This window comes from Salvelinus fontinalis, chromosome 16 (genome assembly GCF_029448725.1).
Source record: "Salvelinus fontinalis isolate EN_2023a chromosome 16, ASM2944872v1, whole genome shotgun sequence".
In the NCBI taxonomy this organism is placed as follows: Eukaryota; Metazoa; Chordata; class Actinopteri; order Salmoniformes; family Salmonidae; genus Salvelinus; species Salvelinus fontinalis.
The window spans coordinates 6,335,889-6,354,751 of record NC_074680.1 but is presented as its reverse complement, the minus strand read 5'-3'; the positions used below and the strand labels follow the sequence as shown (position 1 = coordinate 6,354,751).

Below are 18,863 nucleotides of genomic sequence, written 5' to 3'. Positions count from 1 at the left end.
AATCTAGTCTAACCCTTTAGTATAGGACCGAAGTAACAAAACAGACCTTGGACCAGATGTTCTTAAGGGTAAAATATGGTAAATTGTTGACCAAGACACATTCAAGATTGCAACGTTTATAGCATATTAGACATTCTGAAAAACACTCACTGTATGGTCAAACCAAACATTGTATAATCAGATTTATTTATAAAACCCTTCTTACATCAGCTGATATCTCAAAGTGCTGTCCAGAAACCCAGCCTAAAACCCCAAACAGCAAGCAATGCAGGTGTAGAAGCATTTAATTTTTTTAAGTGGCAAATTACCAACAATGACAAGGCAGCCTACAGGGAGGAGGTGAGGGCCCTGGCGGAGTGGTACCAGGGATATAACCTCTCCCTCAACGTGTCAACAAAACAAATCGTGGACTTCATGAGACAGCAGATGGCGCACACCCGTATACACTTCGACGGGACCGCAGTGAAGAAGGTGAAAAATGTCAAGTCCCTCTGCGAACACATCACTGACAATTTGAAATGGTCAACCCACACAGACAGTGTGGTGAACAGTGCCTCTTCAACCTCAGGAGGCTGAAGAAATGTGTCTTTGCCCAACCGAGCCACGGCCTGTTCACCCTGCTACCATCCAGAAGGCGAGGTCAGTACAGGTCCACCAAAGCTGGGGCCGAGAGACTGAAAAACTAGCTTCTATCTCGAGGCCAACAGATTGTTAAATAGCCATCACTAGCCGGCTACCACTCGGTTACTCAACCCTGCACCTTAGAGGCTGTGCCCTATATATATATATATATATACACATGTAATCACTGGTCACTTTAATAGTGGAACACTAGTCAATTAGATAATGTTTACATACTGTACTGCTTTTCTCATTTCATATGTATATACTGTATTCTCTTCTACTGTTTTTTAGTCAATGCCACTACGACATTGCTCGTCCTAATATTTATATACCTCACCTCCACTTTAGAAAGTCATAATATGATGTATCATATTATGTGTTTATCGTACTGGGAACACTGATGCGCTATGTCCTTGCCTGTTGAGTAACAATTGTACTGTATTATTATCATCAAATCAAATTTGATTTGTCACATACACATGGTTAGCAGATGTTAATGCGAGTGTAGCGAAATGCTTGTGCTTCTAGTTCCCGACAATGCAGTAATAACCAACGAGTAATCTAACCTAACAATTCCACAACTACTACCTTATACACACAAGTGTAAAGGGATAAAGAGTATGTACATAAAGGTATATGAATGAGTGAAGGTACAGAACGGCATAGGCAAGATGCAGTAGATGGTATAGAGTACAGTATATACATATGAGATGAGTAATGTAGGGTATGTAAACATAAAAGTGCATAGTTTAGAGTGGCTAGTGATACATGTATTACATAAAGATGGCAAGATGCAGTAGATGATATAGAGTACAGTATATACATATACATTATATTAAGTGGCATTGTTTAAAGTGGCTAGTGATACATTTTTGATCAATTTCCATCCATTTCCATTATTAAAGTGGCTGTAGTTGAGTCAGTATGTTGGCAGCAGCCACTCAATGTTAGTGGTGGCTGTTTAACAGTCTGATGGCCTTGAGATAGAAGCTGTTTTTCAGTCTCTCGGTCCCTGCTTTGATGCACCTGTACTGACCTCGCCTTCTGGATGATAGCGGGGTGAACAGGCAGTGGCTCGGGTGGATGTTGTCCTTGATGATCTTTATGGCCTTCCTGTGACTTCGGGTGGTGTAGGTGTCCTGGAGGGCAGGTAGTTTGCCCCCAGTGATGTGTTGTGCAGACCTCACTACCCTCTGGAGAGCCTTACGGTTGTGGGCGGAGCAGTTGCCGTACCAGGCGGTGATACAGCCCGACAGGATGCTCTCGATTGTGCATCTGTAAAAGTTTGTGAGTGCTTTTGGTGACAAGCCGAACTGTGTTCAACGCTGGTCCGACCTAAGCCCACCACTGTAGTGTCGTCTGTGTAATGATCATGCCGTTTAATCAGCTTCTTGATATGCCACACCTAGTGGATGGATTATCTTGGCAAAGGAGAAATGCTCACTAACAGGCATGTAAACAAATTTGTGTACATCATTTGAGAGAAATACACTTTTTATGCCTATGAAAAAGTTCATTAATCTTTCATTTCAGCTCGTGAAACATGGGACCAACACTTTACATGTTGCGTTTATATTTTTCTTCAGTGTAATTTCCATTTCAGTTAACTGTATGTGGAACTAATAAAGTAAGGTAAGTGTATCTATAACGCCCGATTTACATCAGAAGTTGTCACAAAGTGACCTCTTTGACACTAATAAGCTGAGCTGAGCTGCACTGTGCCAGTCTGGTTAGGCATTCACTATTGCTGGAACCATGCTGGAAAGGACGAGGTGAAAAGAACATACCAGAGCAAGCACAGTGAATTTGGGGTTGGCAAGGTAGTGTAAACAGGGTATTAGAAAGCGTGTCTGTGGAAGAAGATGGAGGAGTTGGCGTCGCTGGCGGACATCTTGGTCTGGGCCCCCTGCAGTGCGGGGAAGAAGGTTGAGTGCAGTAGGGCAGGCTTGGGGTAGCCGATCCTGGGGGCCACATCCCGGGTCATCCGGAAGTAGGAATCCTACAGGGGTAGAGGAGGAGTCGGGCATGGGTAAGTGGATGGATATGTCTTCAAAACCATTATGGTGCTCTAGATGTGATGCTAAATTACTTGAGTCCCTGTAAACGTAATCATTTCAGATTGAACTTAACTGAGTTCTTTACCGTCTCAGTAACATGCTGTCAGACCCTACTAATCAGATCCTTCTGTTTCTCTCAAAAAATACATTTTTAACTTCACATGATATTATTCTGGCTAAATGAAAATATACAGTCACAAGCATAGTGTGTAGAAAGAAAGGCTGCTTCTAAGCTTAATTAGTTGCCACTAGTTCAGCGCATTGAAGATGGTCAGTCAAAGCATCCCATTTCTAAAATGATCTGGTAAAACTTTCTTTCAGATCTTTCCCTGTTAAAGGTTAGCAGACACTGTGCGTCCTAGTTGTGCTGTGAGGCATGACTGACCTGGTCTATGGCGCAGGGAATGAGACACTGGACGTCTTTTCTGCCCTTGAAGATCTGAGGGAAAGAGTTACTGAACGACGGAGCGGCCTGGATGGCTGGGAATGCGAACTTTCCTTGGGTGGGAGAGATAAGAGGAATACTTAACTGTTAAAAATCATTCACCTGGTTCGTATTCATTAGTAAACACTGTAGCAAAACCTTTTGCTACGGAAAATGAAAATTAGTGTTTCTTATTGGACAGTTGGTCCTTGTTTTTTCTGTCTGTTTTCTCCTGTTTGGTGTCCAGTGCTTCAATGTGAACTGTACTGACTGTATTGATTACATTGTAGCACTCATTATGCAGATCAGAAAGAATTTATAAAGTTTGTATAATTGCTCAACAGGTGTTGACGATTTTCCTGCAATCTCTCTTACCGATACAGTCACTTTCGCCAAATCCAAAGATGCCTTTGACCTGGTTGAAAGTCACACGCTTCTCTATTTTCACCACATTCCTGTAGAAGTCTGGTGCCGCCCCGTAGAGACAAAACAATTAAGAGCTAAGAACAATCAGTAAAATACTGTAGCAGACCTGACAGCATCGTACCACTAGCCAGACATGGGTGAACTTTGAATAGGTCAATTATTTGTCACTGTGAGCTCCTTCTATTGAATGATAAACATTGGCTTTGCAAATATCTCCCAGTCACATCAAGCTGTTTAGCATACCACCCACAGCTAAGAGTTATGATGACAGAAGGCTAGAGGAGCGAGAGAGAAAAATATAGGCTTCTATCTGTATTGACTACTTTGAAATTATTGCAGTACAGCACCACCTTCTGTGAGATCAGTGAACAGACATGGGATAAATCCAAAGTAACAAGTCTTGTGAAAGAGACTCGTTTTTAGTATTCCCATGATGTATGAATGCTCAAACAGCATAGAGCTTGATGAGAGGATTCTGAAACAGGCAGAATATCTAATTGTACTCAAATGGAATACGTACAGTCCCTGCACCTCTAAAGTAAATGAGGACCAGGGCTCATATCCACAAAGCTCCTCAGAGTGAGTGCTGATCTAGGATACGTTTTGCCTTTTAGATCATAACGAGTAACATTACATAGACAGAGGGGATCTGATCCTAGATCAGCACTCCTAAACTGAGACACTTTGTCGATACGGGCCCAGAGACATAGTGGTTGGTTAGTTACCCCATGTAGTCCAGGTCAGAGAAAATGAAGGTCTTGTTGACGTCGAAGGCGCAGGTGATGATGTCCTTGGCATTCTCCACGGCGTAGCGGTGACAGTCCTCCAGGGACAGGTCCTTCCACAGGTACTTCTCATCGTCCGTCAGCTGGATCACCAGCGGGATGTCAAACGTGTCCTGCAGCCACCTGGGAACAGATGGAGGAGCACAACCCTTTACTCTCAACTGAATCCACTACGATACCAACTGGCCGTAAGCCTTCTTCTACAAGCCTGACTGAGAACGCTAGGGCTTAGGTGTTTTTGACATTATGCAGTGTGTGTTATATAGGCAGTGTTATACACTAGGTAGGTCTTTGAGTTTCCTGACAGCGGGACCTAACCAGGACAAGGTCTGGGATGTACCATAGTGTAGGGTTAATAGATAATAAAAATTATTGAACTTTCGGTGGTTCTTCATAGAGTCAACTTCCTCCATCTCAATAATAGATACTAAAACGAATAGAGAAACAGTATAATAGCAGAGAGGAGCCTCACTTTGTGAAGATGAAAGGGATGAGGTGGCCCACATGCATGGCCTCTGAGGCAGGTCCTCTGCCCGTGTAGAGGTAGAAAGACTTGTTCTTCTCCTACGCGTCCAGAACCTGGTGCATATCTCTGAAAAAGAGCAACAGCACACGGTTAAGGCATATAACATATCCTAAAATGCCCTCAAGGTAAAATGAGAGCAGATTAAGACTAGATTCTTAATACAATTTGGTATCAATTCCTCATGCTCAATCCCAGATAGACAGACACGCCGCCCTCTAGAGTACATTCAAATAAATGAATAGGAAGGAGGAACTCGGGGATGACAAGCACAGCTGTCATACTAGAGAAGTGAACACGCTGGTGACCGTATTAACTAGTGCCACTGACCTGTAGGAGAAGAATATTCCTCTGCGTAAAAACCGGTGTGCCTTCTGTCCACCAGCTCCTGGTCAATCTTGCTACTGCCAAACCTCACTGGAAGAAAACATGTTACAGCAGTCCCCTCTTCCTTTCCTGTGTAAGTTCTGGTAGTCCCCTCTTCCCTTCAAGTGTACACGGTTAGTATTATTTCCTCTTATCTTTGGTGGAGTCATTTATATATGATATTTATTTAGTAATTCTATGATTCATACTATTTAAAAGATAATTGCTGCTTGATATGCATCATTGTAACAAGTCTTCGGTTTAGTCATTCGGAAAAGTATTCAGACCCCTTGACTTTTTCCACATTTTGTTCTAAAATGTATTACATTCTTTTTTTCCTCAACAATCTACACACAATACGCCATAATGACAAAGCAAAAACAGGTTTTTAGAAACTGTAGCTAATTTAAATGTAAAAAAACATTTACATAAGTATTCAGACCCTTTACTTTGTTGAAGCATCTTTGGCAGCGATTACAGCCTTGAGACTTCTTGGGTATCACACTACAAGCTTGGCACACCTGTATTTGTGGAGTTTTTCCCATTCTTCTCTGCAGATCCTCTCAAGCTCTGTCAGGTTGGATGGGGAGTGTTGCTACACAGCTATTTTCAGGTCTCTCCAGAGATGTTCGATCGGGTTCAAGTCCGGGCTCTGGCTGGGCCACTCAAGGACATTCAGAGACTTGTCCCGAAGCCACTCCTGCGTTGTCTTGGCTGTGTGCTTAGGGTCGTTGTCCTGTTGGAAGGTGAACCTTCGCCCCAGTCTGAGGTCCTGAGCACTCCGGAGCAGGTTTTCATCAAGGATCTCTCTGTACTTTGCTCCGTTCATCTTTCCCTCGATCCAGTCTCCCAGTCCCTGCCACTGAAAATTTTTCCCACAGCATGATGCTGCCACCACCATGCTTCACCATAGGGATGGTGCCATGTTTCCTCCAGACGTGACGCTTGGCATTCAGGCCAAATAGTTCAATCTTGGTTTCATCAGACCAGATAATCTTGTTTCTCATGGTCTGAGAGTCCTTTATGTGCCTTTTTGCAAACTCCAAGCGGGCTGTCATGTGCCTTTTACTGAGGAGTTGCTTCCCTCTGGCCACTCTACCATAAAGGCCTGATTGGTGGAGTGCTGCAGAGATGGTTGTCCTTCTGGAAGGTTCTCCCATCTCCACTGAGGAACTCTTGAGCTCTGTCAGAGTGACCATCGGTTTCTTGGTCACCTCCCTGACCAAGGCCATTCTCCCCCGATTGCTCAGTCTTGGTGGTTCCAAACTTCTTCCATTTAAGAATGATGGAGGCCACTGTGTTCTTGTGGACCTTCAATGCTGCAGACATTCTTGGTACCCTTCTCCAGATCTGTGTCTCAACACAATCCTGTCTCGGAGCTCTAGGGACAATTCCTTCAACCTCATGGCTTGGTTTTTGCTCTGACATGCACTGTCAACTGTGGGACCTTATATAGACAGGATGACCAATGGAAACACAATGCACCTGAGCTAAATTTTGCGTCTCATAGCAAAGGGTCTGAACACTGATGTAAATAAGCTATTTCTGTTTTTTTTTGCGTAGATTGATGAGGACATTGTTTTTATTTAATTCATTTTAGAATAAGGCTGTAATGTAAAAAAATGTGGGAAAAGGGAAGGGGTCTGAATACTTTCCGAATGCACTGTATGTTTCCCATAGTGTTGCCTCTGTTCTGATCTACTATACCACGCCATGGCAGTGGATTTTGGTTAAAAGGACATGTTTATCAAATAAACATGGGTATAGCAAAGGAAATATTCAAAATGTTTAACAATAATTCACATACACGCACCATTCAGATTTTATGGCATAGCTGCCAATCTACTCATTTAACTTGCATCAGCTTGCGTGTTGTGGGAAGTGTTCGGGGGAAATGTATCTCCTGAGAAACAAGTACTTGATTTATATAGTTCCACTATGCATTTTATTTATTACCGTAGTAAAAGAAGTTATAATATTTACATGTCAAAACGTTAGAGGAAAGCCAGTCTCATCAAATGAGAAGTGCATAAATGACGATGCAAGTCTGGTCAAAATGTCAACGGTGCCTGCCCGGAAATGTTTTTTTTGTTCTGACTGACTGATTTCAAAATAAAGGTTCTGTGCGATTGTCGAGTTAAGTCTGCGCCGTGCAAGTTAGGATTCAGGGCTCTACACGGACCTTTTTTTTTAACAATCAGCATGTGTACGACTAAATTGAAAAATGTAGAAGCACAAAGAAACGGAGGAGCACAATGAAAAATATGAGGCAACAGGCCGTTTTCTTTGTAGTAATGGTGCTGTAAAAAAATGTGGGAAAAGGGAAGGGGTCTGAATACTTTCCGAATGCACTGTATGTTTCCCATAGTGTTGCCTCTGTTCTGATCTACTATACCACGCCATGGCACTCAGGGGCTGAGCATCTGCGCTCAGTGTATTCTCTATGGCACTCAGGGGCCGTGGTACAGTGACGTAATCGTCGCAACAATTATCATCAGGGTGATTTTTTTTCTAGGCACACTGGTGCTCCTAAATTTAAATTCCAGGTCGCACAGCAAAATATTTAGGCGCATATGCGAGTAATATGGTCCCACTGTAGAGCCCTGGGATTCCGCCCCCAGAGATCTACCATTATGATTTTCCCTCTGACCTATCAGCTTGTCGTAGTCCATTCCTTTGGCGCCGGTGGTGGACACGTTCCAGGGGTCAACCATGTCGTCCCCATTAGCAGTTGCTGCTGGCCCATTGTTTTTTGAAACGTCGCTTTCCGAGGGTGGACACCCAGCCTTGCCCTGCTTCGCCTGGTGTGCGAGGTTGTGGAGGTGGGGGGTGTCCCCGGCTGGAAGTCATGCCCAGAGAGAGGGGTGTTGACCCGGGCAGGGATGGAGGCCTATTGGCCCGGAGGTCCGTATCTCCAGGGGGTAAGCTCTACTCTCATGTTACCTGCTTGTAGTCAACTTTGAGCTTCAGCAACAACTGTACAGCAGCATCGATATCAGCCTGTAATCCAAAACAGAATACATGATTCCGGTATTACACTGACATAATGGTATCCCATTATTATGGCCACGGATGAATTCACTATATGAAGAAGATATTACACATTTTTACTATGACTGTATTGCATAACTTGTACAGTAACTTATTATGATATAAAACCTCACTTTAGCAGCCTTTTCCTTTTTCAGGGTTTGGACTGTCTCGTCTCCCTGACAGTTTGTCATCTTCAACCTGGTCAAGACCCATTAGGAGAGATACAAGTCTGTGACACAATTTTACATGCAGTAGCTTACTTCATGTACGTTAGCTTTTTAACCAATGCAATCGCATATATGCTATCTAGCTAGATAGCATGTCTAGCTGATTCATAACGTCGTATGGAGTGCATAGTTACTAGTAGTATGCCATAAGACTGCATTTTGCCTGGTAAAATATATTCCAGGTTTTTTAGTTTCTTTGCCTCGGGAAAGTAGCAAGCTAGCTAATGTATGAGCCGTGTATATCAACAAAACACACGTGGCTGTCAAGGATTGTTTTTGAAGTTCACGTACATAGCTAATGAACAGCAATATCTAGCTGTCTGGTTTTGTTATGGTCCATGAGGCCACCTTAACAGAAAGGATGGTTCAAGGCGCATATTGTATGCTGTGATTCAAGAACCAATCTCTACTGCATTAGCTCGTCTGGGTGGTTATGCCATTGTTTCCCATAGCGTTGCCTCTGTTCTGATCTACAACTATGACAGTGGCTTTCGGTTGACCGGACATGTTTATCAAATAAACACGGGTACATCAAAAGGAAATATGCCAAATGTTCACAAATAATTCACATACACGTACTGTTCCAATTTTATGAAGCTGCCAATCCAGTCATTCAATTTGCATCAGCTTTCGTGTTGGTGGAAATGTATCCACTGAGAAACAAGTACTTGATCTATATAGTTCCACTATGCATTTATGTCTTACCTTAATAAGATAAGTTATAATATTTACACGTTAGAGAAAAAACAGTCTCATCAAATGAGAAGGTCATAATGAGAAACGCATAAACGACAATGCAAGTCTGTTCAAAACGTCAACGGTGCCAGCCGGAAATGTATTATTATTATTATTATTATTATTAAAATAATCTATATCTATCGTATCTGTTTTTATTAATCACCCAACTTCTTGCAAATTCTTTAAAAAATAGTTCTGTACAAGGTATTTCCATAGCTGGTAAAGAAATTATTATAAGCCAGCTGGCTGATGATACTACACTTTTTCTGAAAGACGCTAACCAAATTCCCATATCGATCAATGTGATACAATCCTTTTCCAAGGCGTCTGGTCTCTACCTTAACATTAATAAATGTGAACTCATAGCTGTCAAAGATTGTGTGACACCTTCATATTATGGTATTCCAGTAAAAGAAGAACTTACATATTTAGGCATAACCATTACAAAGGATCAGAAGTCTAGAGGCTTACTAAATTTTAACACTCTTATTAAAAATACCCAGAAGAAGCTAAATCAATGGCTACAGAGGGACTTATCTTTAAAAGGTAGAGTCCTAATAACCAAGGCTGAAGGTATCTCTAGACTAACATATGGCGCTCTATCTTTATATCTTGACAGTAAAATAAGCAAGGAGATAGACCAGATGTTTTTCAACTTTCTGTGGAGAAACTGTACCCATTACATTAGGAAAACTGTTGTAATGAACACTTATGAGAATGGTGGACTGAATTTTCTGGACTTTACTACTTTAAATAATACTTTTAAGATCAATTGGATAAAACAATTCCTAAGAAGTCCCACTTCTATCTAGAATTTTATTCCTCATCATGTCTTCTCTACTTTTGGTGGCCTTAACTTCTTGTTGTTTTGCAATTATAATATTGACAAAATTCCAGTGAAACTTTCTGCTTTTCATCGGCAGGTTTTCTTGTCATGGTCCTTAATTTATAAACACAATTTTTCTCCACACAGATATTCTATATGGAATAATCGGGATATATTGTATAATAATACTTCTTTGTTTTTAAAATATTGGTTCCGAAATAATATCCTATTGGTGAGCCAACTGGTAAATGCAGAGGGTCTTTTACTCAGTTATAAGGAATTCTTATCACTTTACAAGGTCCCTGTAACACCTAAAGAATTTGCAATTGTTTTAGATGCCATTCCCTCAGGTGTTGCTCTGTTATTCAGGAACGTGTCACGACCTGACCCTCAGAGCCTACCTTCTATTGACCCTGTTGACTCATCGGTAGGAAAGATTTGTTTCTCTTTTGGTGTATTCAACAACAGAGCGATACGAACCTTGTTTCAGCAGGATGTTGTATCTATACCTTATGTCATGCCTTATTGGAATGGATTTATTGATAATATCTGTTGGAAAAAAGTTTGGATGTTGCCACACACACCTATTTGTTAACAAAATTAAGGAAGTTTCCTTTAAAATTATTCCTAAATATTATCCTGCCAACCACTATATGAAGAAGTTTAAGGAAAACATCAACTCAAATTGCTCCTTTTGTAATGACCACCCAGAAACAGTGTTGCATCTTCTTTGGCATTGTATTCATGTAAGAAAACTGTGGCAAGACATCAGTAGATTTATAATTGAACACATTTATGAAGATTTTACACTGTTGTGGAGAGATGTACTGCTTGGATTCTTTATTTGGGGAGAAAAAGGAGTACAAAAATAAAACACTAATAAAAACAACAGGACCGACAGACTTTCTTATTTTTCTCCATTCACCCAGCGGGTCAGACGCCGGGCACCAATCACACCAGGAATTCTCGCTTTTGGTGGATCCATTTGTGGTTTCAGGGTGGGTGAGAAAGGAGTTGGGTGCAGTTGAATCAGCAAAGGTAACCTGTAGTGGACTTGTGATATTTGTTTGTGTTTCTTCTGACCAGAGTGGAGCGGGCGCTCTGTGTCATGCAACTTGGGTCAAGATCTGTTTCTTGCTTTGCTCTTAGGAACAGGGCACCATTGAAGGAGTCATTTCTAGGGTATCGTTAAGTGTGGAGGTGGAGCAATTTAAGTTGAAGACTCCTGATGTTTGTGACGCTCGCCGTTTACTGCGACGCAGATCCGGTGGGGAGCGTGGTGAAATAGAGGTGACACAGTCTGTTCTTTTGAGCTTTTCGAGATGAGGATCCTGAAAGGATCCCTTTAAATAGTAGATGAACTAGGGATAGGCCAATACATGTACGCTACGGTTACAAGACGCAGGCCTCCTTATCGTCCCTAGAATTTCTAAGCAAACAGCTGGAGGCAGGATTTTCTCCTGTAAAGCTACATTTTTATGGAATGGTCTGCCTTTCCATGTGAGAGACGCAAACTCGGTCTCAACCTTTAAGTCTTAATTAAATACTCATCTCTTCAGTAGGTCCTATGAGGGAGTGTGGTCTGGCCCAGGGGTGCGAAGGTGAACAGAAAGGCACTGGAGCGACGAATCGCCCTTGCTGTCTCTGCCTGGCCAGTTCTCCCCTCTCCACTGGTGCGGCTGGTAGCCTAGTGGTTAGAGCATTGGACTAGTAACTGAAAGGTTGCAAGATTGAATACCTGAGCTGACAAGGTAAAAAAAATCTGTCATTCTGCCCCTGAACAAGGCAGTTAACCCACTGTTCCTAGACTGTCATTGAAAATGAGAATTTGTTCTTAACTGACTTGCCTAGTTAAATTAAGGTAAAATAAAAAATAAAATAAAAATTCTCTGCCTTTGACCCTATTACGGGGGCTGAGTCACTGGCTTACTAGTGCTCTCCCATGCCGTCCCTAGGAGGGGAGTGGGTTGAGTGGGTTGAGTCACTGACTTGATCTTCCTGTCCGGGTTGGTGCCCCCTTGGTTTCGTGCCGTGGAGGAAATCTTTTTGGGCTATACTCAGCCTTGTCTCAGGGTAGTAAGCTGGTGGTTTGCAGATATCCCTCTAGTGGTGTGGGGGCTGTGCTTTGGCAAAGTGGGTGGGGTTATATCCTGCCTGGTTGGCCCTGTCCGGGGGTATCATCGGACGGGGCCACAGTGTCTCCAGACCCCTCCTGTCTCAGCCTCCAGTATCTATGCTGCAATAGTTTTTGTCGGGGGGCTAGGGTCAGTCTGTTATATCTGGAGTAATTCTCCTGTCTTATCCGGTGTCCTGTGTGAATTTAAGTATGCTCCCTCTAATTCTCTCTCTCTCTCCCTCCCCCTAGAGGATCTGAGCCCTGTGACCATGCCTCAAGACTACCTGGCCTGATGACTCCTTGCTGTCCCCAGTCCACCTGGTCGTGCTGCTGCTCCAGTTTCAAATGTTCTGCCTGCGGCTATGGAACCCTGACCTGTTCACCGGACGTGCTACCTTGTCCCAGACCTGCTGTTTTCGACTCTCTCTCTCTCTACCGCACCTGCTGTCTCAAACTGAATGATCGGCTATGAAAAGCCAACTGACATTTACTCCTGAGGTGCTGACCTGATGCACCCTCTACAACCACTGTGATTATTATTATTTGACCATGCTGGTCATCTATGAACGTTTGAACATCTTTGCCAAGTACTGTTATAATCTCCACCTGGCACAGCCAGAAGAGGACTGGCCACCCCTCAGAGATGGGTTACTCTCTAGGTTTCTTCCTAGGTTCCTGTCTTTCTAGGGAGTTTTTCCTAGCCACCGTGCTTCTACTTCTGCATTGCTTGCTGTTTGGGGTTTTAGGCTGGGTTTCTGTATAGCACTTTGTGACACCAGCTGATGTTAAAAAGGGCTTTATAAATACATTTGATTGATTATGCACGGGGCAGGTTCTCCTGGCATCCGCCAAACCAGTGGCGGTCGGTGCCGTTTAAGATGTTTTGTTCCGTTTGCTTCTGTTTAAGAAAGGTTTTTCAATAGAATCGACGGAATGCATACTCCCCTGATCACGTGTACATATATTTCACTTTCATAGCAGCCACGTTGTATTCCTTCTCGCATCTATGCGCTCTCCTCCTCTCACCTTTTGCTTGTGGACTTCAATGCACATCTGCTATATGTGACTAGGTGAAAAAACCTTTCCAAGCCAAGCCATATCATAACTGCAACACATAGCCTACATTGTTGTCACCATGTTAGCTAAAGTAACTTCATAGTCAACATAGCTAATAGAACTAACACGTTAGTAAACCCACTGCAATCATGCAGTAACGTTAGCGCACAGTCAGTAAGCAGTTTAGCATGGCGGGCCCCGGTGGCAATACATTTGTAAAACCAAAAGCTTACCTTGACTTGGAAGACATCCAGTGTTGTGTTGGATAGTCATAGCCAGCTAGCTAACATAGCATACCTCTGTTTGAGCAGGGTGTTTGAGTAGGCTAAACTAGCTAGCTGCATTTGCTAGCTACGTAACTGAAACCTCTCTCACTTCTCCTTAATTTTTGAAGAAATGTATTTGTTGAAAACTGTTCAACTATTGTCTTTCTATCTTTTTGATTAAACTACTCACCACATTTTATGCAGCGCTAGCTAGCTGTAGCTTATGCTTTTAGTACTAGATGAATTATCTGATCCTTTGATTGGGTGGACAACATGTTAGTTCATGCTGAAAGAGCTCTGATAGGTTGGAGGACGTCCTCTGGAAGTCGTCATAATTACTGCGTAAGTCTATGGAAGGGGGTGAGAACCATGAGCCTCTTAGGTTTTGCATTGAAGTCAATGTACCCAGAGGAGGACAGAAGCTAGCTGTCACCGGTTACACCAGGGTGCTACCCTACAGAGTGCTGTTGTAGTTACTGTAGACCTTCATTTCAAAACAAATAAAATTGAATCAATCTTTATTTGTCACATGCACCAAATACAACAAGTGTAGATCTTACCATGAAATGCTTACTTACAAGCCCTTAACCAACAGTGCAGTTCAAGAAGAGTTAAGAACATTTTTACCAAATTAACTAAAGTAAAAAATTATAAAAAGTAACACAATAACATAACAATAACGAGGCTATATATACGGGGTACCGGTACCAAGTCAGTGTGAGGGGGTACATGTTAGAGGTAATTTGCACATGTAGGTGGGGGCGAAGTGACTATGCATAGACAATAATTGGCGAGTAGCAGCAGTGTACAAAACAAATAGGGCAATTTGATTAGTTGTTCAGCAGTCTTATGGCTTGGGGGTAGAAGCTGTTAAGGAGCCTTTTGGTCCTTGACTTGGCGCTCTGGTACCGCTTGCGGTAGCAGAGAAAACAGTCTATGACTTGGGTGAATGGAGTCTCTGACAATGTTATGGGCTTTCCTTTCCTGGATTGCAGGAAGCTTGGCCCCAGTGATGTACTGGGTCATACGCACTACCCTCTGTAGCTCCTTACGGTTAGATGCCAAGCTGTTGCCATACAATGCGGTGATGCAACAGGTCAGGATGCTCTTGATGGTGCATCTGTAGAACTTTTTGAGGACCAGGGGACCCATGCCAAATCTTTTCAGTCTCCTGAGGGGGGAAGATTTTGTCATGCCCTCTTCACGACTGTCTTGGTGTGTTTGGACCATGATAGATCATTGGTGATGTGGACACCAAGGAACTTGAAACTCTCGACACGCTCCACTACAGCCCCATTGATGTTAATGGGAGCCTGTTCGGCCCACCTTTTCCTGTAGTCCACGATCAGCTCCTTTGTCTTGCTCACATTGAGTGAGAGGTTGTTGTCCTGTCACCACACTGCCAGTTCTCTGACCTCCTCCCTATAGGCTGTCTCAATGTTTTTGGTGATCAGGCATACCACTGTTGTGTCGTCAGCAAACTTAATGATGGTGTTGGAGTCATGTTTGGCCACGCAGTCGTGGGTGAACAGGGAGTACAGGAGGGGACTAAGTAGACACCCCTGAGGGGCCCCAGTGTTGAGGATCAGCGTGGCAGACATGTTGTTGTCTACCCTTACCACCTGGGGGTGGCTGTTCAGGAAGTCCAGGATCCAGTTGCAGAAGGAGGTGTTTAGTCCCAGGGTCCTTAGCTTAGTGATGAGCTTCGTGGGCACTATGGTGTTGAACGCTGAGCTGTAGTCAATGAACAGCATTCTCACATAGGTGTTCCTTTTGTCCAGGTGGGAAAAGGCAGTGTGGAGTAAGATTGAGATTGCGTCATCTGTGGATCTGTTGGGGCGGTATGCGAATTGGGGTGGGTCTAGGGTATCCGGGAGGATGCTGTTGATGTCAGCCATGACCAGCCTTTCACAGCACTTCATGGCTACTGACTTGAGTGCTATGGGGCGGTAATCATTTAGGCAGGTTACCTTCGCTTCCTTGGGTACAGGGACTAGGGTGGTCTGCTTGAAACATGTAGGTATTACAGACTCAGTCAGGGAGAGGTTGAAAATGTCAGTGAAGACACTTGCCAGTTGGTCCGTGCATGCTTTGAGTACACGTCCTGGTAATCCATCTGGCCCAGCAGATTTGTGAATGTTGACCAGTTTAAAGGTCTTCACAGTCTTCCAGAACAGCTGGTGCTCTCGTGCATGCTTCAGTGCTGCTTGCCTCGAAGCGAGAATAAAGGGCATTTAGCTCATCTGGTAGGCTCACGTTACTGGGCAGCTCGCGTGTGGGTTTCCCTTTTGTAGTTCGTAATAGTTTTCAAGCACTGCCACATCCGATGAGCGTCAGAGCCGGTGTAGTATGATTCAATCTTAATCCTGTATTGACGCTTTGCTTGTTTGATGGTTCGTCTGAGGGCATAGCGGGATTTCTTATAGGCGTCCAGATTAGTGTCCTGCTCCTTGAAAGCGGCAGCTTTAGCCTTTAGCTCGATGCGGATGTTGCCTGTAATCCATGGCTTCTGGTTGGGATATGTACGTACGATCACTGTGGGGATGACGTCATCGATTTACTTATTGATGAAGCCGATGACTGTGGTGGTATACTCCTCAATGCCATTGGATGAATCCCAGAACATATTCCACTCTGTGCTAGCAAAACAGTCCTGCAGCTTAGCATTCGCGTCATCTGACCACTTCTGTATTGAGCGAGTCACTGGTACTTCCTGCTTTAGTTTTTACTTGTAAGAAGGAATCAGGAGGATATAATTATGGTCAGATTTGCCAAATGGAGGGCGGGGAGAGAGCTTTGCATGCATCTCTGTGTGTGGAGTAAAGGAGGTCTACAGTTGTTTTTCTCTGTTTGCACATGTGACATGCTGGTAAAAATGTGGTAAATCTGATTTAAGTTTGCCTGCATTAAAGTCCCTGGCCACTAGGAGCGCCGCTTTTGGGTCAGCATTTTCTTGTTTGCTTATGGCCTTATAGAGTTGGTTGGGTGCAGTCTTAGTGCTAGCATCGGTCTGTGGTGGTAAATAGACGGCTATGAATAATATAGATGAGAACTCTCTTGGTAGATAGTGTGGTCTACAGCTTATCATAAGGTACTCTACCTCAGGCGAGCAATACCTTGAGACTTCTTTAATATTAGACATCGCGCACCAGCGGTTATTGACAAAAAGACATACACCCCCACCCCTCGTCTTACCAGACGTAGCTTCTCTGTTCTGCCGGTGTATTGAAAATCAGCTCTATATTATCCGTGTCGTCGTTCAGCCACAACTCGGTGAAACATAAGATATTACAATGCCTTAATGTACTGTTGGTAGGATAATCATAGGTCATCAATTTTATTTTCCAATGATTGAATGTTAGCAAGTAGAATTGATGGCAGTGGGAGTTTACTCGCTCGTCTACGGATTCTCAAAAGGCAAAATGACGGGGATCTGGGACTGTCCCCGGGAGAGCAGTATATCGGTCTTGTCGGACTCATTAAAGGAAAAGGCTTCTTCCAGTTCATGGTGAGTAATCCCAGTTCGGATGTCCAGAAGTTATTTTCGGTCATAAGAGACGGTAGCAGCAACATTATGTACAAAATAAGTAAAAAAATATGTTACAAACAACGCAAAAAAACTAACAAAATAGCATAATTGGTTACGGGCATGTAAAACGTCTGCCATCCTCTTCGGCGCCATCTTATGTGTGTTTTAATAAATTATTTGGTGATACTATATTTAGTATAGTTTTATCAAAAAATGATAACTTCATCGAGACATTGCGGTGGTTAGAAGAGCACGCTTGTTTGAAATGGAAAAGCGTTGCGGTAGCTTTAATAAAGAATAACATCAAGACAAAACAACTGCTTTATGAGGGGGATGCAATGTTGAGCGCTATACATCCCGAGGGGTTTGTGCTGATTGTACGGAAATTGTGACACCCGGTTAAATGGCGTCCCTTGAGAAAGCAAGAACAAGATGTATGTCAGGAGAAGTGCAGTATTATCATAAGGAGACGTTTACTTGGAATACATAGGAGGAATGGAGGGAAAAGGGAGGCAGAGGAGGTTTAAGTGAGAGAGGGAGGAAGACGGTGAGCTTGAGTTGGTTAAAAATGTCTGGTAAAGGGGAGATGGTTTGTTAAAGAAGAATGGCAGAAACTGTAACCAGAGAGAGCTGAAGACCGGAGGAGAAATGGAATTGAATGAGGTCGAAGTATTGGAGGTGGGAGGTGGGGTGAAGTTTTCGGAGCCCTAGGCTTTGCACCGAGGGTCAGGATAAAGATGAGTCTGTGACAGTAGGAGTGAAGTTTTGTGAAAAAGTGGACCCTTGCCTTTTAGCTGATTCATTTGTAGTATCAGGGTTGGGTACTGTGAAATCGGTGAAGGTAACCAGAAGTGGTCTTGTGAAAATTGTTTGTGTTTCTGCTGGTAAGAGGGAGACGGAGCTCCATTTTAAACGAATGGGGCAAGAAATGTGAATTGTTTCGCTCTCAAGAAAATGGCGCCATTGAAAGGAGTAATTACTGGGGTAGCAGTAAAATGTAAAAGTTGACCAACTGAAGGGGAAGATTCCCGGTGTTTGTGATGCTCGTTGTTTGGTGCGACGCAGACAGGGTGGTGAAACAGAAGAGTCTGTTCTTTTGAGTTTTGATGTTGAGTCTTTGCCAGACAAAGTGATGTTAGGATATATACGTTATCCTGTACGAGCTTTTGTGCTGAATACATTATGTTGTTATAGGTGTCAAGCTTAAGGGGATGTGGCAGCAGTGTGTAGGAGCAAGGTTCCAAGGTGTGAGAAGTATGCAGAAGGGCATGAGACAAAGGAATGTGTAGCATTGGGGAGAGTAGTGGTATGTGGTAATTGTAGGGGTGCCCATAGGGCTGGGGATCAGAGAGGCAGGTTGAGTTTTCTAGGGTTAGAGTAGGTCAGAAGTTGTCATATGCTGAGGCAGTGAAGAAAGTAGAGGAAGATGGGTCAAGGGGGAGGGATCCTGAGAGGAGTGGTGTGAGTAGTAGATCTGTAGCATCACAGAGGGGTAGGACAACAAGTGATATATGTGTCAGTAATGGACTTTTAGCATTTAGAGCAATGTTATCAACTGTACTGCAGGGATGGGACGTAAGTTGCAGAAAATTGAGGTTGTGGTGGTGGCAGCAGCAGAGAGATATTTAGGTGTGCGAGACTTGACATCAGAAGAGTTACAGGGTGTGTTAAGTGGTGATGTCCCATCCTTTCAGGTTGTTGGCATGAGGTAGGGTTGAATATATTTAAATAGCGGAATAGAGTGGTGTTATTATATATATATTAATTAATAAATAAATAAATACATGTGTGAGTGTAGTGTCAGATGGTAGAGTATATGTTATTGTTTTCGTTTTAATTTTTTCAAGCGAAGTATAAGGGAGTTGTA

General features: G+C 43.2%; 1 protein-coding gene across 1 annotated transcript; it reads right to left on the bottom strand.

Moving 5' to 3' along the window:
• Positions 1 to 164: 164 nt before the first annotated feature.
• On the bottom strand, positions 165 to 8,429 carry LOC129813456 (tryptophan--tRNA ligase, cytoplasmic). Its single transcript, XM_055865782.1, is given in 11 exon segments — positions 165 to 2,623; positions 3,067 to 3,179; positions 3,481 to 3,570; positions 4,014 to 4,024; positions 4,257 to 4,439; positions 4,789 to 4,908; positions 5,170 to 5,221; positions 5,224 to 5,256; positions 7,856 to 8,051; positions 8,149 to 8,205; positions 8,370 to 8,429. Coding segments are annotated over 11 exon segments (1,077 nt in total). The 3' UTR covers positions 165 to 2,461.
• Between the last annotated feature and the right edge of the window lie 10,434 nt (positions 8,430 to 18,863).